We start from the raw sequence: 25,214 nt of genomic DNA on the forward strand, positions 1-25,214 counted from the left end.
ATGAAATTCTACTACAGTTTGTGACTTCTTCCTGTATTTCATCACTATGAAAACCTCTTTTTTGTTTTATTTTTCATTATAGAAGTGTTACATACTTGCTATTTAAAAAAAAGAAAATGAAAAATATGGAAAAGTTAAAATTTTTTATCTTCCTATCCCATTCTCACCCTGTTAGTAGTTTAGCTATTCCTTCCAGAATCTTTCTAAATATATACATAAACATATATATATCAGTCTCCATGTATACCAGCACACACTGTTTCTTTTAATAAAAAAATGAGTCATATTACTCATATTTGGCAATTTATTTTTTTTCAATCAGTATTTTACCTGTTGTTAATAATCCACCTGTTGTTAATCATAACCTAAAAAATGAAGGTTAGATTGCCTTCATTTTTTTGCAATTACGTTATTACTATAAGAAAGAGCCTTCCACATGGATTCTTGTGTCCCATGAGTGTTTCTGAAGGATGGGTTCCTTAAAGTGGAATTTCCTGGTCAACAGACATACTCATCTCATAAGTAATACAAATTACTTTCCAAAAAGATGGCATACATTTGCCTTTCTATGTGAATATATATGAGTGCTTTTTCTCTCATACATAAATTTGCCAATGCCAGATATCATCAGTCTATTTTTACCAGTTTATTAAATTTTTTAGAGGTAGTTAATAATAAAAGTTTGCTTTTATTTTTGTAAAATAAAAGATCCCTTGCAGCAGTCTTCCCAGTTCAGCTTTTATGAGACAGTTATTTTTAATTCTTTTATTTTTGATTTAGTATCTATCTCCATAATTCTAAATAGTAAACTTCCATTACCTGGTATACGGGTTTCAGATACTTTGTTTTGACATCTTCTGTGCTGGATGAGCAGTTACCATATATGCCCTAATATTAGGCAAGGTTTCCCCATCACCTTATAAGTTATCTCACCACCTTATATTTCAAGTCTTGAGTGACTGTATGAGTACCTAATGTGATTTCTCAGTTTTATTTTGAAGAACAAAGTGTTCAAATGTCATATTGCCTCAAACAATTTTATTTGGTCTTTGTTTTCTGTGCCTGTAGAAGTTGGAACCATAATTAAGAAAGAAAGAGAAAAGAGGTTAAAATTGAACGTAAATTTAAGATTATTCCCTTGATTCATTGCTAATGTTCATTTTAGCTGTATGACCTTGAGCAAATCACTTAATCTGTTTGAACCTCTGCTTCCTCATCTGTAGAAAGGGAGTAATAATATTTGTAAGGATTAAATGCATTACTTCATACTAACTGTTTAGAATGTCCTTACCACATACTAAGAATTGTATAAGTATTAGTTGTATTATTAATCATACACACTATCCTTGCCTTCAGCATTAAGAAACAAATTAGCACAACCTTCAAATTACCTTAAAGTAGAGAAATCAGATTCCAAGAGATCCATCTGACTGTGTAAAGAGTGGGAAAAGGAAGTATTAACAGGTTTATTGATAGAGTTTAGGGTCATGGAAGGCTTAAATGAAGCACAAAAATTCCACTTCCAAAAGAGAGAAATTCAGCACTTAAGTTCCAAAGTACTGAACACAGGCTTACCATGCTGCTTCCAGGCCTCAGTCCCTTTCATACCTTTATTCCTTTCTTTTTCTTAACCAAAAAGTTTTTCTTATAAATTTTGGGCAAACATTAAAAAAAAAAAAAATGAACACAGGTTTGAAATCTGATAGTTCACAGCTCTAACCACAGAGAAGAGCTAGAAAGCAAGCGGTACCAGAATTGGTAACCTGAAATGATCAGTGCTTCATAGGGAAGAAATGAAGACATAGGACTTAAGAGTCATGGATAAAAAGAAGGAGGAAGAGGAAAAAAATAATCTTTCAGAAAAAGAAAGAGGGTGTTCTTGAACTGGGAACTCTGACCATGAAGTGAATAGAAATAGAAAAGAGTAAATCACATCCATTCAGAACTCCCATAAGAAGAAACAAACAATGTGAGTGTATGGAGCTGATTACTATCTCTCCTTATCCCCAGAAAAAGAAAAATGTGAGGCAGAAGAAAATTGATACAGTGATACTCAAAATGAAATAAAACATCTTAAAATCAGTATTTGGAGACAAAAGTGAGGAAAAACACCTTCACTCAAATAGAAAACAGAACAGAAAGGAACAGGAGACAGGAAAAAATAAAGTCGGATTAAACTGAGAAAAGAGAGGGAAAAATTGTAACAGAAATGAGGTCTAAGTAACAAATTGCCAACAGACAAGAGCTAAGTCGCTTCAGTTGTGTCTGACTCTGTGTGACCCCAGAGACGGCAGCCCACCAGGCTCCCCCGTCCCTGGGATTCTCCAGGCGAGAACACTGGAGTGGCTTGCCATTTCCTTCTCCAATGCGTGAAAGTGAAGTCGCTCAGGTTGTCTACTTGAAAGTTATACAGTCGTGTCTGACTCCTAGCGACCCCATGGACTGCAGTCTACCAGGCTCCTCCGTCCATGGGGTTTTCCAGGCAAGAGTACTGCAGTGGGGTGCCATTGCCTTCTCCAACAGACAAGAGAGTAAAATGCAACTATGATAAAAGGCATAGAAGAAAAACAGGAAGACCAAGAGAATGACAAATTCAATGAAAGATGGGTCCAGAAAGTCTCATGTAATTGGTGTCTCTCAAGAAGGCAAAAGAATAAAAGCATAATATTTAAAGCCATAATCCAAGAAAACTTTCTGGAAACAAAAAACTTTCTGAATTTTGAATACATCAAAATTTCATACCATAAGATAAATTCCAAGATAGTAAACCTATGCAACTTTAAAGATTCTGAAAAATTCTCAGGGCCTCCAGGCAAAAAGATGAAGTGACCTACAGGGGCCAGAGAATTAGAATGGTTTTGGATTTCTCAAAAGCAACATACACAGCAAGAAATAGTGTAGTGTCACCAACTAAAAATATTGTCAAATTGGATCAGAAAATTAAAACCCGTGTTATAATAGACAAAAAGCCCTTGAAACAGCTAAAAACAAAAAAAATGGACAAAGATATACTAGGCAAACAGATATACTAGGCAGATATACTAGGCAGACAGCAGGATTGGCAGTGCTGATAACATGTCAAACCAAAAAGCTTTGAACAAGGCAAAGACAGTTTATAATGCTAAAACCACAATTCACAACAGAGATAAAATAGTTATATATGAACCAAATAACACCAACAATCTGTAAATCAGAAGCTATAAAAAAGATGGAAGTAGTGAAAAGAAGCACTAAAATTTCAAGACTTTAATACTTTAACACTAGATAGTTGTTGTAGACAAAATGTAAGAATATGAAAAATCTAACAAGAAAATAAGGCAAAGATCTTCAGGTATGTCTACCACTACATCCTAAGAAAGACTATATTTCAAACACCAAGTATTCACAAAAATCATTGCTAAATGAGGAAAACATCACTAGGTTCCATTCAAGAACACAAAAGCAAACCAAAAAGCAAAAGGGCACTTCCATCTTTAACTTTAGTGACCTATTATATGTTATAAAGTCTTGGCAAGAATGTTCATAGCAGTTTTATTCATAGTAGTCAAGTCTGGGTGGAGAATGGATGGACTAATATATTGAGAAAGTTGAGTATTACTCAGCCGAAAGAAGCAATGAACCATTGTACATGTAATAACATGGATAAATCTCAAAAATATTGTGCTGAGTGAAATAAATTAGATACCAAAAATGTCCATACAGTTTTATTCCATTTATATAAAGTCTTAAATATATGCAGAATTAACCAATTGTGCTAAAACTGCAGGGAGGAGAAAAACAGACTGGAAAAGGACATGAGAGAGTTTTCTAGAGTGATAGAGAAGTTCTGCATCTTGATAGGCATTCAAAATCTTGCCTCAGTTTAAAAATATTAACTTGGGTAAAAGGGGAATGCAAACAAAGTACAGAATTTATAAAAAATAACAATAATGAAAATACTGCATATGTATCAGAATTTGTGGAATATACTTAAAGCCTTGAGCAGAGGAAAATTCATACTCCTAAATTATCAGTCAGTTGTTAAAGGAAAATGCAAATGTGACTTTTAAAGGTTTTCTGGGCTTTATCAGCAATTGATACATTGGACAGCATCCAGTCTAGCAGTTAGAAAGGCACTCTGAAAAGCTGCACAAGGCCAAGAGATTTTGATAGACCAAAGTGAGCAAGGGGAACAAGGAAGTTTTACTAGACATTTACTGATTGGTTAAAATGGTGTTACTTGACTTAATGAAGCAAAAAGAGGTCTTGGAGCTGCCTCAAGTAATTGGTGCTGATTTGTGCCTAGGTTGACCTAGGCCTGTCTCTTCCGGAAGAGCTGAGTGTAGAAACTTAACCATTAAATTTTGGTTTTCTGACTTGGGCCTCAGCCTGAGCAACTCCATCTTGGGCCTCATCTGGTTACTTTGTTGTTGTTCAGTCGCATAGTGGTCTCAGACTCTTTGCAACCCCATGGACTGCAACATGCCAGGTCTCCCTGTCCCTCACCATCTCCTAGGGCTTGCCCAAGTTATTGTTCATTGCATCAGTGATTCCATCCAGCCATTTCATCTTCTGACACCCTCTTCTCCTTCTGCCCTCAATCTTTCCCAGCATCAGGCACTTTTCCAAAGAGTCGTCTGTTTGTAGCAGATGACCAAAATACTGGCACTTTAGCTTCAGTCCTTCCAGTGAGTATTCAGGGTTGATTTCCCTTAAGATTGACTGGTTTGATCTCTTTGCTGTCCAAGGGACTTTCTGGAGTTTTCTCCAGCACTACATTTTGAAGGCATCAATTCTTTGGCATTCTGCCTTCTTTATGGTCCAGCTCTCATAACCATATGTGACCACTGGGAAGACCATAGCGTTGACTATGTGGATTTTTGTCGGCAGAATAATGTCTCTGCTTTTCAACACACTGTCTAGGTTTGTCATAGCTTTTCTTCCAAGGAGCAAGTGTCCTTTAATTTCATGGCTACAGTCATCGTCCGTAGTGATTTTGGAGCCCAAGGAGAGGAAATTGTCACTACTTCTACCTTTTCCCCTTCTGTTTGCCATGTAGTAATGGGGCCAGATGCCATTATCTTAGTTTTTTTAATATTTAGTCTTAAGCCAGCTCTTTTCACTCTCCTCCTTCACCCTCATCAAGAGGCTCTTAAGTTCCTCTTTGCTTTCTGCCATTAGAGTGGTATCATGCGCGTAGCTGAGGTTGTTGATGTTTCTCCCGCCTATCTGGATTCCAGCTTGTAACTCATCCAGCCCAGCATTTCTCATGATGTGCTCAGCGTGTAGGTTAAACACGGTGACAGCAGACAGCCCCGTTATACTCCTTTCTCTGTCTTGAACCAGTTGGTTGTTCCATACAACTAACTTGACCCACATACAGGTTTCTCAGGAGATAGGTAAGATGATCTGGTATTTCCATCTCTCTAAGAGCTTTCCACAGTTTGTAATGATCCACACAGTCAGAGGCTTTAGCATAGTTGATGAAACAGAGATAGTTGTTTTTCTGAAATTCCCTTGCTTTCTCTATAATCCAGCGAAGGTTGGCAGTTTAATTTCCAGTTCCTCTTCCTTTTCTAAACCCAGCTTGGACATCTAGAAGTTCTTAGTTTGCATAATGCTGAAGCCTGGCATGCAGGATTTTACCCATGACCTTACTAGCATGGGAGATGAGTGCAATTGTCCAGTCGTTAGCACATTCTTTGGTACCGCCTTTCTTGGGAATTATGTTGAGGATTGACCTTTTCCAGTCCTGTGGCCACTGCTGGGTCTTCCAGATTTGCTGACATAAGGAATGCAAAACCTTGATGGCCTCATCTTTTAGGGATTTTGAATAGTCCTGCTGGAATTTCATCATATCCACTAGCTTTATTAACAGCAGTGCTTCTTAAGGCCCACTTGACTTCACAATCCATAATGTCTTGTTCTGGATGACTAACCATATCATTGTAGTAATTTGGTTCATTAAGATCTTTTTTATACAGCTCTTCCATGTATTCTATCTTTACTTGATTTCTTCAGCGTCTACTAGGTCTCTACCATTTTTATCCTTTATTGTGCCCATCTTTGGGTGGAATGGCCCCTTGATGTTTCCAGTTTTCCTGAAGAGATCTCTAGTCTTGCTCTTTTTTTTGTTTTCTTCAATTACTAAGCCCTGTTCATTGAAGAAGGCCTTCTTGTTTCTCCCAGCTATTCCTTTGGAACTCTGTATTTAATTGGGTGTACCTCTCCCCTCTCCCTTGCTTTTCACTTCTCTTTGTTCTTCTGCTATTTGTAAAGCCTCCTCAGATAACATCACTTTGCCTTCTTGGTTACTTTAGCATAGTAAAAATAAAAGATTGAAAATAAATAATTCCCAACTCAGAAACAAAAAAGAATAGCAAAGTAAGCCAAAGCAAAACACAGAAAACAAAAGAAGTAATAGGTAAATGTAGAAATTAATTTGTTAAAAAGCAGAGAAAACTGTATGTAAAATTGATGGGTCAGTCCTGGACCTTTATATTGAAATTCACAAAATAAGTAAACCATTAGCTAGTTTAATCAAGGGGAAGAGGAGGATGCACAGACATACAGAATGCATAACAAAAGGATAATTTGATACAAAACACATTGAGAAAATCATAAACAACTATTTTGCATACACTATGCAAATAAATTTGAGAACCTAGATGAAATGGATTATTAGGAAAATATAGTTTCAGAAAATTGACCTCACCAAAGATTAAAAAAAAAAAAAATACTTGAACACTTTCCATAGAAGAGTTGGAGAAATTATCAAGTAGGTATCCTACAAGTAGCTTGCCTGGTGGCTGAACCAGTAAAGAATCAGACTGCAGTGCAAGAGACCTGGGGTCTACCCCTAGGTCCAAAAGATCCCCTGGTGAAGGGAATGGCAATTCTCCAGGAATTCTTGCCTGGAGAATCCTGGAGGAGCCCGGCAGGCTACAGTCCATGGGATCGCAAGGAGTCAAACACGGCTGAGCAACTAACACCTATTCCACGAAACACCAGACCCAAATGATTTCACATAGGATTCTGTGAAACCTTTAGTGACCAATGCTACACGAATCATTTCAGACCATAAAAAATGAAGGAAAACGATCTAAGTATTTTTATGAAGCAAGACTAATAACCAATTTTTTGACCTGATAAAAATAATGCAAAGAAATGAAAATCAGAGATTTGTGAATGTCAATGCAAAATGCTAAATGTTGTGCAATCTCTAGCGCTGTATTCAAATATATTGTGATAAAGTAAGGTTTGTAGTAGGAATACAAGAATGATTCAGTATTTAGAACTCTACTGATGTATAATTTACCATATTAATAGCTCTAAGGAGAACAGTCATATTTTCTTTTTAGATGCTGGGTAAGTCTGTGACAATAGGAAAGATCTATTCCTTATAGAAATTTTTAAGAAAACAAGAATGGATGGATTATTCCTTAACATGATTTTCATAAATATACATGCACCATATACATATATACACACACCTTAATCCTAAAACTAGCATCTTAGTAGGGAAACACTAAGATCAGAAAGAAAGGGTGTCCCTTGTCTCCACTGTTTAACATTGTACTAGAAGTGTGAACCAATCAGTTAGGAAAAAGAAAACAATTATAAGCATAGTGGGAAAGAGAAGTTTCTTTGCAAGTGACATGATAGTTTATCTGAAAAGCCCTAGAAAATTAATGACAAAACTTTAAAAGTAACTTTGCAAGATTGCAGGATATAAAATGATACACCTTAGTGTACTCTTGATAAAGGTGAAAGAGTGGAGTGAAAAAGCTGGCTTAAGATTCAACAATCAAAAAACAAATATCATGGCATCCAGTCACATCACTTCATGGCAAATAGATGGGGAAAAAATGGAAACAATGACACTTTATTTTCTTGGGCTCCAAAATCAATATGAACGGTGACTGCACAAATTAAAAGATGCTTGCTCCTCAGAAGGAAAGCTATGACAAACCTAAACACTGTTTTAAAAAAAAAGGCAGAGACATCACTTTGCCATCAAAGTTCCATATAGTCAGAGCTATGGTTTTTCAAATGGTCATGTACAGATGTGAGAGTTGGACCCTAAAGAAGGCTAAGTGCCGAAGAAATTAACACTTTTGAACTGTGGGGTTGGAGAAGACCCTTGAGAGTCCCTTGGACGGCAAGGAAATCTAACCAGGCAATCCTAAAGGAAATCATCCTTGAATATTCATTGGAAGGACTGATAATGAAGCTCCAGTACTTTCGCCACCTGTTGTAAAGGCTCTGTTGTAAAGAGCCAGCTCACTGGAAAAGACTGTGATGCTGGGAAAGATTGAGGACATGAAGAGAAAGGAGCAACAGAGGATGAGATGGTTGGATGGCATCATTGACTCAATGGACATGAGTTTGAGCATACTCCAGGAGATAGTGAAGGACAGGAAAGCCTGGTGTGCTGCAGTTGATAGGGTCACAAAGAGTTGAACACCACTGAGGAACTGAACAACAATGTGCTAAATAAATAAGTCAACAATATAACAAGGAAAAATTGCACTTATATTAACCACAAAATATGCTTAAATTCCTAAGATGATGCAGACTGTAAAACACATTTCATATTCTTACTTAAGACGTCTCAGTATTATGAAGATGTCACTTCTTCCTAAGTTAGTAAATCTAATGAGACCCTAATAATACCCAACAATTTTACGATACAGAGCTAAATTAGTTAGTACTGAAGTTCATTTGGAAAAGTAAAACATGCAAGAGTTTTGAAACATTAAAGGGAAAATACATGAAATAATATAAAGTTTAGATATGGAGACAACTACATATGGAAACCTGATGTATAAAGTGGTGTTTCAAAGCACTGTGATAAAATAGACATTTTAGTAAAAAGGGTTACTACAACTAGGTAGTTGGGGAAAGATAACGTTAGGTCTATTCTTCACCTCATTTTTTTGTGTGCTTAGTTGTGTTGGACTGTGCGACCCCATGGACAGTAGCCCACGAGGCTCCTCTGCCTGTGGAATTTTCCAGGCAAGGATACTGGAGTGGGGTGATATTTCCTACTCCAGGGGATCTTCTGATCCAGGAATCAAACCCGTGTCTCTTGTGTCTTCTGCATTGGCATGCAGATTCTTTACCACTAGCACTACCTAGAACCCCCCTCTTCACACCATACCTAAGAATAAACTCTGGATCAGTGATACAATTATCAAAAACTACAAATAACATATATAGGTGAATTGGGACATTTTTCTGTGATTCAAGATCAAGGTACATTGAAAGAAAATACTGATAAATTTTACTACATGAAAAAATTTTAGTTGCATGACAAAAAACTATAAGCAAAATAAAAAATTTGCCATATATAACACACAAGGGCAAATTTAGGGTAAATTCCTAAATACAAAGTTTTGAGTAAACATTTGAAAGATTAAAAACACTGAAAAAAAAAAAGGATAAAAGATAAGAACAGACAAATCCACACACATTTACAAGAATGATAATGGCTTAATGTAAAATTGTATTGGTTTATAATACCAGTCCCCACTAAAAAGGGTGAGAGCTCCTTGGAGAAATGGTTGATTTCAGAGCTGGAGCAGTGTAGGTTTAAAATAATACTAGATTATCTTGATATCCCAGAAAGTAAGGCATTGTCCAAAATGGATGTGGGCATGTCAGAATGACGTGGAGTTAGTTCAGAGTGATCCTAGTAGCCAAATCTGGGGTGATTTGAACCCCCAAATAATTAAGGACAGTAATGAATTATAAACTATGCTATGAAAAAAAAAATAAATAAACTATGCTATGCTAAGTCACTTCAGTCGTGTCCGACTCTGTGTGACCCCATAGACGGCAGCCACCAGGCTCCCCTGTCCCTGGGATTCTCCAGGCAAGAACACTGGAGTGGGTTGCCGTTTCCTTCTCCAATGCATGAAAGTGAAAAGTGAAAGCGAAGTCGCTCAGTCATGTCCGACTCTTAGCGACCCCATGGACTACAGCCTACCAGGCTCCTCCATCCATGGGATTTTCCAGGCAAGAGTACTGGAGTGGGTGCCATTGCCTTCTCCGGAATTATAAACTACTGGGGGAAAAAAAAGGAGTTAGTGAGCTCATACTGATAATGAGTAGGTAGATATATAAAGGGGATGATGAGAGAGTTTCCTACTGACTGGTAAGAGAATACTAGAATTAGAAAATCATTTTGTGACATCATAATGTTTGGTTCTGCAGGAGCTTTTGGATGCCTGAGTTAGGGAAGAGAAGGGTGGAATTTCGATGAGAAACAGTATTTGTTTTAAATGTGTCCCTAAGATTGCTTATTAATTTCAGGGAGAAGTATGTAAGGTAAGTATACTGGAAAACCTAGACAGCACCAAGAGGGGAGGAGGCCTATATTCTCTGAAAGCAATCTTCTAGATTAAAGAAAACTAAGGAAACAAATACAACATGTGATCCTGGACTGGAGGGAAGAAGTTTATAAAGGATATTATTGGGTCCATTGAACTACAGATGGTAAGTTAGGGCAAAGTGTTTTATGTTAAATTTCCTGAAATTGAATAATTGTGGTGTAGTTATGAGAGAATGTTTATATTCTCAGGAAATGCACACTGAAGCAGTTTGGAATAAAAAGACATGTATGGGACTTCCTGGTGGTCCAGTGGTTAAGGTTCTGCAGTGGAAACTTCAGGGGGCATGGGTTTGATCTCTGGCCAGGGAACTCTGATCCTTCATGCTGATGGGGTGCAATCAAAACAAACAAAAAAAAACTATGCAACTCACTCTCAAATGGTTCAGAAAAATATATATTTCAACAGAAGAATTAAACGGAGCGATTTTTTATCGATTAGTGAATCTGAGTAGAATACACAGGATTTCATTGTACTATTTTTCCAACTTTTCTGAAAATTCAAGAGTTATTTCCAAGTAAAAAGTTAAAACAGCAGAGGAGACTGCACGAACATACTGTTTTCATCCAGCATATGAATCAGCATATTGGCAAAAAAAAAACACTCTTACTTCTTCACTGCTGCTGCTAAGTCGCTTCAGTCATGTCCGACTCTGTGCAACCCCATAGACGGCAGCCCACCAGGCCCTGCCATCCCTGGGATTCTCCAGGCAAGAACACTGGAGTGGGTTGCCATTTCCTCCTCCAGTGCATGAAAGTGAAAAGTGGAAGTGAAGTCACTTAGTCGTTTCTGACTCTTAGCAACCCCATGGACTGCAGCCTACCAGGCTCCTCCATCCTTGGCATTTTCCAGGCAAGAGTACTGGAGTGGGTTGCCATTGCCTTCTCCGACTTCTTCTTTATTACCAGAGTAAATTCAAAATGGTGAAATCTCCATGCAGGAGAACTTGGCAATAGCTAACAAAATTACTACATTCACCATTCTAACCAGCAGTCACACTTCTGGGAGTATATCCTGAAGGTTTACCACAAATAATTCATATACATGTATATGTTCATGGCAGCAATATTTGTCATTTGTCATATGACAAAAATTTGTCATATTTTTCATTGTAAAACACTGAAAACTATTAAATGTCTAAGTGAGATTAGTTTGATAAACACACAATGTAGGAACTGTTCAGCTTAAAAAGAAATGAGGAAAAATAAAACAAAAAAAAGAAATGAGGAAGATGTCTATGCTTTGAAACAGTGTTTTCCAGGGTAATTTTCTAAATAAAAGCAAGGGATGGAGGAATTTAGTATGTGGCCTTTTGTGTAAGAAAGAAGAAGAAATAAGCATAAATATACCTGTTTAACTTTTTAAAACATAGATACAATAAGAGATGAACCAGAAAGCAATAAAGTTGGTTACCCACCTTACAAGAGTCAGTGGTAGGGTAAGGCAAGGAAATGATATTTCTCCAACTTACATCTCCTGATTTTTTGATAGTCCCTAAAACTGAAACAAATTCACTAAGGATGTCAAGGGAGATGCAAACCAAAACCCAGCTTATTTCAAGTTAGTAACTATAACCACAACTGAAGGAGAGAGAAATAACAAATCCAGGTAATTCTTGAACTTGATATTCTATTGCTTGGTTTGGAGACAAGAGATTACAAAGAAATTCCGAATATAAAAGTTCATTTTTATAGCAGTATAGATGTTATGCTTCTGAAACTTATTTAAATATAGAAAAGGATGGAGCATATAAATGTTAATTTTGTTGGAGGCCAGGGTTTTCAGTAGAAGAAGAGAGCAACAAATAGGAATGTGGGAAGGTAAGGAAAAGCCCTGTAGGGATGGAAAATGTAAGTGTGAACTCATGATTTTCTAAAATACATTGTGTATATATATAAGACAAATGTCACATTTTTGTGTGCATATTTATTCCAACTCACATGCACTGAAGGGCTCCAGAATCAAACAGATAACCCTAGTGGCAATGAGCACATGGACCACCTAGGTCTTTATTTCTAACATTGCCAATAAAAGAAACCAGGGCTCTCTGGAGAAATGGTTGATTCCAGATTTGAGACAGAAAGTGAGTAGAAGATAAGCCTTGACTGTCTTGTGATACCAGAAAGTAAAGAAATGCTCAAAAATGATAGGGCCGTGTCAGAATGACACAGGAGTCTGCCTGAATGGGTTCCAGCTGGCCGAATCTGGCATGGTTTGAACCCCCAAATAACAAAGGACAATAGGGAATTATAAACCACTGAAACATAGGAATCCAGAAGTTAAAAGCCATAAGAGAGGAAAGAGAGCTTTTCTTTACAGAAGAATACCAGCTGATGGATATGGAAGGATTTCTGGGATTGGAAAATCATAGTAAAAGATTGGGCAAAAATCACTGAATGCTAAATCTGGAGTGACATTTTGATGAGCACTTTATTCACATGGTCTTGAAGTGTCCTCTATAGTAGTTGTTTAATTGCTCAGTCGTGTGTCCAACTCTTTGCAACGCCATGAACTGTAGCCCACCAGGCTTCTCTGTCCCTGAGATTTTCCAGGCCAGATTTCTAGAGTGGGTTGCCATTTTCTCCTCCAAGGGATCTTGCTGACCCAGGGATTGAACACATGTCTCTGTGCCTCCTGCATCAAAGGCAGATTCTTTACTGCTGAGCCACAGGGGAAGCCCCATCTTCCTATAGACTGCTTATTTAAGTAAGAAAAATAGTAAGACTTTAGTGAAGAACCAGATGGCAACTAGACCAAGTCTTCAAACTTATCATTACCAGTAAGGGGCAGATGGACACATGTAATCTGGATTTGCTTCCCTGAGAAAAGTATCATCAGTTATGTAGTATTTCAACTGGGAATATACAGTCTGAATCTAATGCTGCTGCTGCTGCTGCTAAGTCGCTTCAGTCGTGTCTGACTCTGTGCAGCCCCATAGACGGCAGCTCACCAGGCTCCCCCATCCCTCAGATTCTCTAGGCAAGAGTACTAGAGTGGGTTGCCATTGCCTTCTCCAGAATCTAATGATGAGAAAATCTCAAATCCAAAAAGAAGGAATTTTTATCTTAGTAAAGGAGAGGAAATCTGTGCAAAAGAATTCCAAATAATTTGTGTAGATAGTCCACCCTTATGGAGGGGGTGCTTAATTCCCAACTCCTTAAGCATGGACTTCCAATAGTTCCTTCCAAAGAGTAAAATATGGAGGAGGGGAGAGGAGTAATTTTAGAGTAGAGAAAACTGACATACTTCTCAGGCAAGTAATCAAGGTCAGCATCAACAGGGATAAACGATGTTGAAGGATTTATCCTTGATGTAACAAAGGACACTTGATATCTGTGATCTTCTTCCCAAAAGTATAAACCCAGTCTAATCATAAGAACATTGTACAGGAGGCAGTGATCAAGACCATCCCCAAGAAAAAGAAATGCAAAAAGGCAAAATGGTTGCCTGAGGAGGCCTTACAAATAGCTGAGAATAGAAGAGAAGCTAAAGGCAAAGGAGAAAAGGAAAGATGTACCCTTTGAATGCAGAGTTCCAAAGAATAGCAAGGAGGGATAAGGAAGGCTTCCTCAATGGTCAGTGCAAAGAAATAGAGGAAAATAGTAGAATGGGAAAGACTAGAGATCTCTTCTAGAAAATTAGAGATACCAAGGGAACATTTCATGCAGAGAGGACACAGTAAAGGACAGGAATGGTATGGGCCTAACAGAAGCAGAGGATATTAAGAAGAGGGGGCAAGAACACACAGAACTATACAAAAAAGATCTTCATGTCCCAGATAAGCATAATGGTGTGATCACTCACCTAGAGCCAGGCATCTTGGAATGTGAAATCAAGTAGGCCTTAGGAAGCATCACTACAAACAAAGCTAGTGGAGGTGATGGAATTCCAATTGATCTATTTCAAATCCTAAAAGATGATGCCCTGAAGGTGCTGCACTCAATGTGCCAGTGAGTTTGGAAAACTCAGAAGTGGCCACAGGATTGAAAAAGGTCAGTTTTTATTCCAATCCCAAAGAGAAGCAATGCCAAAGAATGTTCAAACTACTGCACAATTGCACTAATCTCACACGCTAGCAAAGTAATGCTCAAAATTTTCCAAGCCATGGTTCAACAGTAGGTGAACCATGAACTTCCAGATGTTCAAGCTGGATTTAGAAAAAGCAAAGGAACGAGAAATCAAATTGCCAACATCCGTTGGATCATGAAAAAAGCAGGAGAGTTCCAGAAAAACATCTACTTCTGCTTTATTGAGTATGCCAAAGTCTTTGTGTGGATTGCAACAAACTGTGGAAAATTCTTAAAGAGATGGGAGTATCAGACCACTTGACCTGCCTCCTGAGAAATCATATTGCAGGTCAAGAAACAACAGTTAGAACTGGACATTGAACTGTAGATTGGTTCCAAATCTGGAAAGGAGTATGTCAAGGCTGTATATTGTCACCCTGCTTATTTAACTTATATGCAGAGTTAAAAGCACAAACTGGAATCAAGATTGCCGGGAGAAATATCAATAACCTCAGATATGCAAATGACACCATCCTTATGGCAGAAAGTGAAGAAATACTAAAGAGCCTCTTGATGAAAATGAAAGAGAAGAATGAAAAAATTGGCTTAAAACTCAGTATTCAGAAAACTAAGATCATGGCATCCAGTCCCATCACTTCATGGCAAGTAGATGGTGAAACAACGGAAACAGTGAGAGACTTTATTTTCTTGGACTTCAAAATCACTGCAGACTGTGACTGCAGCCATGAAATTAAAAGATACTTGATCCTTGGAAGAAGAGCCATGACCATCCTGACAGCATATTAAAAAGCAGAGACATTACTTTGCCACCAAAGGTATGTCTAGTCAAGATTATGGTTTTTCCACTGGTCATGTATAGACGTGAGAGTTGGACTATAAAGAAGGCTGAGTGCCAAAGAATTGATGCTTTTGAACTGTGGTGTTGGAGAACACTCTTGAGAGTCCCTTGGACTGCAAGGAGATCCAACCAGTCCATCTTAAAGGAAATCAGTCCTGAATATTCATTGGAAGGACTGATGCTGAATCTGAAACTCCAATACTTTGGCCACCTAACATGAAGAACTGACTCATTTGAAAAGACCCTGATGCTGGGAAAGATTGAAGGCAGGAGTAGAAGGGGACAACAGAGGTCGAGATGGTTGGATGCCATCACCAACTCAATGGACATGAGTTTGAGTAAGCTCTGGGAGTTGGTGATGGACAGGGAAGCCTGGCGTGCTGCAGTTCATGGGGTTGCAAAGAGTCAGAAACAACTGAGCAACTGAACTGAATAAATACATTTTGATATGTCCACACAGTAATTCCATCTCGCTACTTTATGATAAAAATAAATGAATTACTGATACTCATAACAGGGACAAATCTCATAATAATTATGCTGAGTGAAAAACTGTACCCCCCCCCCAAAAAAAAGCTGTATGATTTCATTTATATTTAAAACTTTGAAAAAATTAATGTACAGTCACAGAAAACAGATCAGTAAGCTACTTGGGGAGAAGGCAATGGCAACCCACTCCAGTACTCTTGCCTGGGAAATCCCATGGATGGAGGAGCCTATGGGCTACAGTCCATGGGGTTTCGAAGAGTTGGACACGACTGAGCGACTTCACTTTCACTTTTCACTTTCATGCACTTGAGGAGGAAATGACAGCCCACTCCAGTGTTCTTGCCTGGAGAATCCCAGGGACAGAGGACCCTGGTGGGCTGCCGTCAGTGGGGTTGCACAGAGTCGGACACGACTGAAGCGACTTAGCAGCAGCAAACTACTTGGGGAACGGATGGGGCCAGGGGAGGGAAAGAATTTACAAAGCAGCATGAAGAAACATATGGTGATTATGGACAGGTTCTGTATCTTGACTGTGGTGATAGTTTAATGAGTGCTGTATTTGTCAAAACTTGCCAAGACAATGATAAAAGGGATGTCCTTGGATTGACAGCTGTACAGGAGGTCTAGAAAGCAACCATACTATATTGGAGGAGGAGGGATGAAGGTGGCTCCAGGATAAAAATGAACCTTTGACAGTTGAAGGATTTAGAAAAAGGCAATAGATACTTTTAATAGAGATTAAATGAAAAAGGAATGAGACAATTGCTAACTCCAGGAAAAGTTATACCAAAATGGAATACAGAGTTTCCTGGTGGCCTAGCAGTTAGGATTCCAGCCTCTCACTGCTGTGGCCCAGGTTCAGTCCAGTGACTGGGCTGAGGAGCAGTAAATACAATCACATAAACACTGGGCATATTCCCCTTGTGTTCCTTGGATGACATATTCTGTGTTTGCAGGGTCCATGGAAGAGATTAGAGAGTATCTCTCTAGAACAAAAGTCCTTAAAGATGCTTTGGAAAGGGCTGCATACTGTATATTCCTCTTAAATTATTGTAATGTTCACAATGTGTTAAGGGTTCGTAGAGGGCTTTGAAGTAAGGACAATTTCCTAAATATGTTTGATCATAATCCTTTTTTTTTAAATGTTAACACCCTTTAATTATTAACACTAAAATGTTTGACTCTCCGAAATTTTAGGTTTATATTCTCTTAACAAGTTGAGTCAGAATAAGATACTCTATTGACACTAAAGGGTCAGTAAATATGTTAGCTGCTAAGCAAGCTGACTATCAAGTGGACGACAAGCTTCTATGAAAACTCTGGGTTGTAAAAGATAATCTCTGCATGGAGTTAGGGTGTATGAATTTATTAGAACTTACAATTCTAGCTAGTTTTTACTAAATGTATATTCCAGGCATTGTGAAAAATACTTCATAGTGTCTTTATGTTGCCCTCAGGAAAAAAAACGTATGTCAAACTTATACTCTGGCCTTCAAGGGCTCTGGTAATCTGAGTGTAGCATCCTCCTCATACCCCATCTCACCAGGTACCAGCTACCCTGACCTTTCAATGCATCAAGTATATGCCAGCCCTAAAGCCTCTGTCTTGCCTTTCCTTTGCCTAGAATATTCCAGCACCAGATACTCAGTTCAGTTCAGTTGCTCGGTCATATCCGACTCTTTGTGACCTCATGGACTGCAGCACGTGAGGCCTCCCTATCTATCACCAACTCCCAGAGTCCACCCAAACTCATGTCCACTGAGTTGGTGATGCCATCCAACCATCTCATCCTCTGTTGTCCCCTTTTCCTCCTGCCCTCAATCTTTCCCAGCCTTAGGGTCTTTTCAAATGAGTCAGCACTTCGCATCAGTTGGCCAGAGTATTGGAGTTTCAGCTTCAACATCAGTCCTTCCAATGAATATTCAGGACTGATTTCCTTTAGGATGGACTGGTTGGATCTCCTCGCAGTCCAAGGGACTCTCAAGAGTCTTCTCCAACACCACAGTTCAAAAGCGTCAATTCTTTGGCACTCAGCTTTCTTTACAGTTCAACTCTCACATCCATACGTGACTACTGGAAAAACCATAGCCTTGACCAGATGGACCTTGTTGGCAAAGTAATGTCTCTGCTTTTGAATATGCTGTCTAGGTTGATCATAACTTTTCTTCCAAGGAGCAAGCATCTTTTTATTTCATGGCTGGAGTCACCATCTGCTGTGATTTTGGAGCCCAAAAAAATAAAGGCCGTCACTGTTTCCCCATCTGTTTGCCATGAAGTGATGGGACCAGATGCCATGATCTTCATTTTCTGAATGTTGAGCTATAAGCCAACTTTTTCACTCTCCTCCTTCACTTTCATCAAGAGGCTCTTTAGTTCCTCTTCACTTTCTGCCACACTGGTGTCATCTGCATATCTGAGGTTATTGATATTTCTCCTGGCAATTTTGATTCCAGCTTGTGCTTCTTCCAGCCCAGCGTTTCTCATGATGTACTCTGCATAGAAGTTAAATAAGCAGGGTGACAATATACAGCCTTGACGTACTCCTTTTCCTATTTGGAACCAGTCTATTGTTCCATGTCCAGTTCTAACTGCTGCTTCCTGACCTGCATACAGATTTCTCAAGAGGCAAATAAGGTGGTCTGGTATTCCCATCTCGTGAAGAATTTTCCAGAGTTTGTTGTAATCCATACAGTCAAAGGCTTTGGCATCGTCAATAAAGCAGATGTTTTACTGGAACTCTCTTGCTTTTTCGATGATCCAGCAGATGTTGGCAATTTGATCTCTGGTTCCTCTGCCTTTTCTAAAACCAGCTTGAACATCTGGAAGTTCATGGTTCACGTATTGCTGAAGCCTGGCCTGGAGAATTTTGAACATTACTTTGCTAGCATGTGAGGTGAGTGTAATTGTGTGGTAGTTTGAGCATTCTTTGGCATTGCCTTTCTTTGGGATTGGAATGAAAACTGACCTTTTCCAGTCCTGTGGCCACTGCTAAATTTTCCAAATTCGTTGGCATATTGAATGCAGCACTTTCATAGCATCATCTTTTAGGATTTGAAGTAGCTCAACTGGAATTCCATCACCTCCACTAGCTTTGTTCGTAGTGATGCTTCCTAAGGCCCACTTGACTTCGAATTCCAGAATGTCTGGTTCTAGGTGAGTGATCACAACATCTTGATTATCTGGGTTGTGAAGATCTTTTTTGTATAGTTCTTCTGTATATTCTTGGCCCCTCTTCTTAATATCTTCTGCTTCTGTTAGGTTCATACCATTTCTGTCCTTTATTGACCCCATCTTTGCATGAAATGTTCCTTGGTATCTCTAATTTTCCAGAAGAGATCTTTAGTCTTTCCCATTCTATTATTTTTCTCTATTTCTTTGCACTAATCACTGAGGAAGCCTTTCTTATCTCTTCTTGCTATTCCTTGGAACTCTGCATTCAAATGGGTATATCTTTCCTTTTCTCCTTTGCTTTTCACTTTTCTTCTTTTCACAGCTATTTGTAAGGCCTACTCAGACAGCCATTTTGCTTTTTTGGATTTCTTTTTCTTGGGAATGTCTCCCTGTCTCCTGTACAATGTCATGAACCTCCGTCCGTAGTTCATCAGGCACTCTGTCTTATCAGATCTAGTCCCTTAAATCTATTTGTCACTTCTACTGTGTAATCATAAGGGATTTGATTTAGGTCATACCTGCATGGTCTAGTGGTTTTCCCCACTTTTTTTGATTTAAGTCTCAATTTTGCAATAAGGAGTTCATGATCTGAGCCACAGTCCACTCCCGGTCTTGTTTTTGCTGACTGTATAGAGCTTCTCCATCTTTGGCTGCAAAGAATATAATCAGTCTGGTTTCAGTGTTGGCCATCTGGTGATGTCCATATGTAGAGTCTTGTCTTGTGTTGTTGGAAGAGGGTTTCTGCTCTGACCAGTGCATTCTCTTGGCAAAACTCTATTAGCCTTTGCCCTGCTTCATTTTGTACTCCAGGCCAAGTTTTCCTGTTACTCCAGGTGTTTCTTGACTTCCTACTTTTGCATTTGAGTCCCCTATAATGAAAAGGACATCTTTTTTGAGTGTTAGTTCTAAAGGTCTTTTAGGTCTTCATAGAACTGAGCCGCTGCAGCTTCTTCAGCGTTACTGGTCGGGGTGTAGACTTGGATTACCGTGATATTGAATGGTTTGCCTTGGAAATGAACAGAGATCATTCTGTCGTTTTTGAGATTGCATCCAAGTACTGCATTTTGGACCCTCTTGTTGATGGCTACTCCATTTCTTCTAAGGGATTCCTGCCCACAGTAGTAGATGTAATGGTCATCTGAGCTAAATATTCAAGGCAGATATTCAAGTAACTGCCTTTTTTGTGCTCAGGATCCTTCCTTAATCTCAGTTGACTGCCCTAAGGGCCTTGTCCTTTTCACGTGCCTTGTATTATCACATGGCCTTGCTTGAATTTTCCCACCTGTGGACTCATCTGCTGTAAACTTGATGAAAACCATTGATCTCTCTTTAGCCTCTCTGAGAAACAAATGCTTGCTGAATGCTAAATGAACAAAAGAAAGAAGCCCATCACTTGCCCAGGTTCATAGTTCGTAAATGGCAAAGCTGAATCTCAAACCTGGGTCTGTCATAATTATGTATTATTAGCACCACATTTTATATAAACAAGGATTATCCTATTCCCTACCAGCTTACCAGTATTACCAATATTGTTAAACTTTTCCTTTTCAATTGCCTTCAGAGTCTTATTTATTTTTTTGAAATCTTCTGTTGGTAGCAGATTTTGGTTCTTTGAAGATACATGTGATTTATAGAAATAACTAAGATTTTCAGAACTGAATCTGCTGAATAATCAGGCTGGGGGAAACAATAGTGGGAGATTGGGAGACTAATTCTAAAGTGACTACAAACAGCTTTTCCTTTTTAAATTGGGTCTAAAAGAGAGTTCTGAAAGAAGAATAGTTTTTTTTTTAATGTGGCAATATTTGTAGAACATTTGTAGAGCCTCCCAAGGGGAGGACTTCTTAAGATCGTATTCACTTGAGTGTATAATATTCCCATTTTATGGATTGCAAAACTACTTCTTTTGCTTTCATAGTTACACATAATACAAATGGAAAATCAGTTCCCCTCCTCAGTGAAACTGTTTAATACAAGCATATCTGAAAATGATAGTTTATTTAGTAAAACTAAGAGATGCATTTCCATGGTTTTATCTTGTCAAGCTTTGGAAATAGATTTCAGCTTTGTTACTGGTCATGTTAAGACTTTAAACTAGCCAGGAAAGAAATTGTGCATAAAGTGTAAGATGATACCAAGAAACTTACAACTGAGCAAAAGAAGAAGATAGGTACCAAACTCTAAAGATTTTTTGGCTGACAATTTTCATTCACTCTGTTGTAACTCAGTGTATGTTTAGTAATGGTTTGGTGGTTTGTTTGTGGTTTTTTTTTTTTTTTTTCATTTCAAATATTCCTTTTTTTTTTCTTCTCTTTGTTATGTCCTGCTTTCTGTTAACTTTCTTATCACTGAACTTGAAGTTTTGGAATTGATTTCAGGAACAGTTGGAGTGGTGGTGGGTATTAGTTTGGGGATATTTTGGTGGCTTGAGTGAGGGAATATTGGGAGGAACATATGAGTAGCAGTTGCTCAATGTGATACATAGTTATCTTTGTGCTTGTTTTTTTTAAAGGGCATAGTGTTTAGCTGGAGATAATTGGGTTATGTCTAACTATTTATGTTAAAGAAAAAAACGAAATAGTGTTACATGTAGAAATGCTGTCTTCTATAGTTTTTGAAATAGCTAATGTCTAAAAATTGTCTCCCCAAAATTTAAAATTTGCAGTCTCTCCAGAACTCTTAGTGATTTTTAAAAGCATCTATGTATTTCCTGGATGCTCTAAATTATAATAAAAATTTAAAATTTTAGAGATAAAAGGCAAATTAAGAAACCATCTATTTGTTACGAGTATTTCACTACTTTTTAAAAAAATCATCTGATCACATTTTTATAGAAAAGTAATATATCTAGTTTATGGCAAAACTTGTTACAGCTTCTGACTCCCATTCCCTGTTTGTTCCATCATTGTTACTCCTTTTAGCTAGCATGGTAGTTAACAGGTTTATGCCTCATGGAAATGAAGGGCTGCATTTTGACACAGCCATTTAGATTTTCATTTTGCAAACCTCATTTATCACAGTTTGAACTAAGGTCTTTTGGGTGGTGTACATGAGCGCTGTATCATAGTTACTGGTTTCTTCTGCTTTGAAGACTGAACATTCTTCACCATCCGAAAGGCAAAGAAGAGACTCGTTCGGGATGTTTGACGGTTATGATAGCTGCAGTGAGGACACAAGCAGCAGCTCCAGCTCTGAGGAGAGTGAAGAGGAGGCTGCTCCTTTACCTTCTAGTCTCCCGATCATCAAAAACAATGGCCAGGTGTACACATACCCAGATGGTAAATCTGGCATGGGTGAGTATACTTCAGCTCAGGTGAACTGCCTTCACCTTTTACATCCCTTTATATTTGAGGGTATGTTTTAATTCCATTTCTCATGTCACTTCCCTTAAAATTTTTAAAGAACAATTAAGAAACAGAATCTGAAACTTACAGTTCTAGATAAGATCACTGGATTTGTGTTAGATCTCTTTATTAACAAGTAGAACAAAATGAAAACAAAAAGCTGTTGAGAAACTTCATATAATTCGAAGTGTGTAAGATAATAGACTTCCAGAATTGAGAGACACTTTCAAGGTAAGTCTCCCTTCTCTAACAATTCCTTATAAGTTTTCTGTTTTAACACTTCAGTGATAATGTATCTCTAATTACCAGAATATTCTTTATATTGAACCAAAATTATCCTTACTCTGACTTTTGTCCTTTTTTCCTTCACACAAAAACATTTATTTTTAGTGTTTCTCTTGGGCATACCAAGTAAACCTAGTTGCTTCAAGCATTTCTCACAGCATCACAGTGTTTTAATTCATCAGTATCCCGCTCACTTTCTTCTGGAGATACTTCAGATTGTGTGGTCGCAGGGTGGCAACTTGTCCTGACTGGCCTGAGACCCTCCTGGTTTTAGGGTTATCCTGGAAAAGACCTCCGGCAAATAGTTGGTCACCCTGTGTGATTAGAGCAGAGGTTGTTCAACGTTTATCTCTTCTTCAGGACACTGTGTTTCCATTTAGGCATATTTCTAATTCAGTCATCTAATGTTGAATGCAGTATCTTCTGATTGTCATTTTCCGATTTGACGATTATGCCTTATAGATCATATTCTAATATTTTGATTAAAAGTTAAGCATCAAAGGGCCTGGTACACAGTCATTCATATCATATCAAAGAACTTAACTTCATTTATCAAGACCCAGTAGGTGTGGTCATCCAACCAGTTAATAGCTACCTAGATCTTTTCTACTTTAGCTTGAATTTCTTAATCCTTAATTGACAGAGCTACATGAGAGATTTTGTCAAATGTGTTAACTCCTATTAATATACATCTTGCCATGATTTAGTTGTAACATACCAATGTGGCAATCTATCACAAGAGGGAGCTTTATATGTGCCGGATTCTGTTTTAAAGATACAGATAGGAATAATATAGAATAAAGTCCCTGGTGGAGCTTACATTCTAGTCATGGGAGTTCTAGTTTGACATGTTCAGTTCTTGGCAAAGTCGTACTATCCCCTTGGGATTGCATTTTTTTTTTTAACCTATGTGATCCGCAAACCTTTTAATCTGTTCTAGAATTTTTACAACAGAAAGTCATTCAGGCGAGATGAATGATTTTTCCCCCTTAGATCCCCTTTATCTCTCATTCTCTGGTACCTTACATTTTTCCATGATTTCTCAGAATTTCTAAGTACTGGTGAAACTGTAAGTCCCTCCAGTTGTAACTGTTGAGGTGGAGATTTAAACCCATTGAAGTAGTTGTTTGCTGTGTTATCTTTTTTCCCCCAACTTTATTGAGGAATAATTGACAAATATAGTTGTATATGTTTAAATGTATAAATGTTCATAAATGTGATTTAATATTACATGTACCTAGTGGAATGATTACAAAGATCAAGATAATTAAACACATCCATCACCTCACAAAGTTAACTTTTTATTTATTCAACTGTGCTGGGTCTTAGTTGTGGCATGCGGACTCTTAATTCCCTGACCAGGGATCAAACCCAGGCTCCCTGCATTGCGAACGAGGAGTCTTAACCACTGGACCACCAGGGAAGTCCCCAAAAGTTAATTCTGTGTGTGTGTGTGTGTGTGTGTGTGTGTGTGTGTGTCATGTGAGCACAAGGTCTACTCAGCAAGTTTCAAGTGTATAATAAGTAGTAGCAGTAACTATAGTGACCATGCTATATATCAGATCGTCACAACTTGTTCTTTTTATAACTGAAAATCTGTGCCCTTTGGCCTTCATCTCACCATTTCTCCCTCTTCTCAACCCTTGGCAACCACCATCCTATGAAATAGGCTTTTTATTTTTTTTTTTAATTCCATGTATGTAATGCTATACACTGTCTTTCTCATTTTGGCTTATTTCACTTGGCGTAATCCCCTCCAGTTTTGTCCTTGTTGTCAGAAATGACAAGATTTCCTTCTTTATATGGCTGAATAATACTGTATTATAATGAATAATATCTACTTTACATATACATATGCATTTACATATACATATATGTATAACTTGTTTTTTTATCCTCTCATTCATCAGAAGGCATCTAATATGTTTCTCTAACTTGGTTATTGTTAACAATGCTACAGTGAATGTGGGAGGGCAGATACCTTTCTGATATACTGAGTTGCAGTCAACTAATTTATGATAAGGGCACCAAGAACACTTGATAGGGAAAGCGTAGTTTTTTTTAGTAAATTATGTTGGAAAATTAGATATCCACATGCAAAAGAAAAGCTGGATCTGTCTTACACCACTCAGAAAAATTAACTTGAAATGGAGTAAAAACTTAAATGTAAGACGTGAAACAATAAAACCTCTAGAAGAAAACATAGGGAAAAAGCTCCTTGACTTTACTCTTGGCATTGATTTATTAGGTAAGACACTAGAAGCACAGCTAATAAAAGCTAAAATACACAGTGAGATTACAACAAATTAAAAAAGGTTCTACTCAACAAAGGAAACAATATATTGAAAAGACAGCCTACAGGATGGGAGAAAATATTTGTAAACTCTATATCTGATAAGGGGTTAATATCCAAAATACATGAAGAACTTGTACAACTCAACAGTGCAGAAAAAGCAAATAATACAATTTAAAAATGGACAAAGCACCTGAATAGATATTTTTTCCCAAAGAAGACCTGCAAATGGCCAATAAATACATGAAAAGGTGCTCAACGTCACTAATCATCAGGGAAACGAAGATGAAAGCCACACTGAGATATCACCTCATGCCTGTTGGGATGGCTGGTGTCAAAAAGACAAGAGATAACAAATGTTGAGGTGGATGTGGAGAAAAGAGAACTTATACA

The 25,214-nt window shown here is 38.0% G+C and overlaps 1 protein-coding gene across 15 annotated transcripts in view; it reads left to right on the forward strand.

Annotated features, from left to right (window-relative positions):
- Positions 1–25,214, forward strand: part of MBTD1 (mbt domain containing 1) — a 68,022-nt gene that overhangs the window by 6,235 nt on the left and 36,573 nt on the right. For 6 of the 15 annotated variants that reach the window (XR_011562031.1, XR_011562032.1, XM_070773248.1 and 3 more), the window contains exons 1-2: positions 1–10,479; positions 21,991–22,192. Coding sequence is in view for 13 of the 15 variants with exons in the window: in XM_070773248.1 (XP_070629349.1) it covers positions 10,477–10,479; positions 21,991–22,192 (205 nt within the window). In the remaining 2 variants the exon portion in view is untranslated. Of the gene's footprint in view, positions 18,622–21,990; positions 22,193–25,214 lie in introns of all 15 variants that reach the window. The other 9 variants (XM_070773253.1, XM_070773258.1, XM_070773254.1 and 6 more) reach the window with 5 other exon arrangements.

The sequence above is a fragment of the Bos indicus genome, chromosome 19 (assembly GCF_029378745.1).
Source record: "Bos indicus isolate NIAB-ARS_2022 breed Sahiwal x Tharparkar chromosome 19, NIAB-ARS_B.indTharparkar_mat_pri_1.0, whole genome shotgun sequence".
In the NCBI taxonomy this organism is placed as follows: Eukaryota; Metazoa; Chordata; class Mammalia; order Artiodactyla; family Bovidae; genus Bos; species Bos indicus.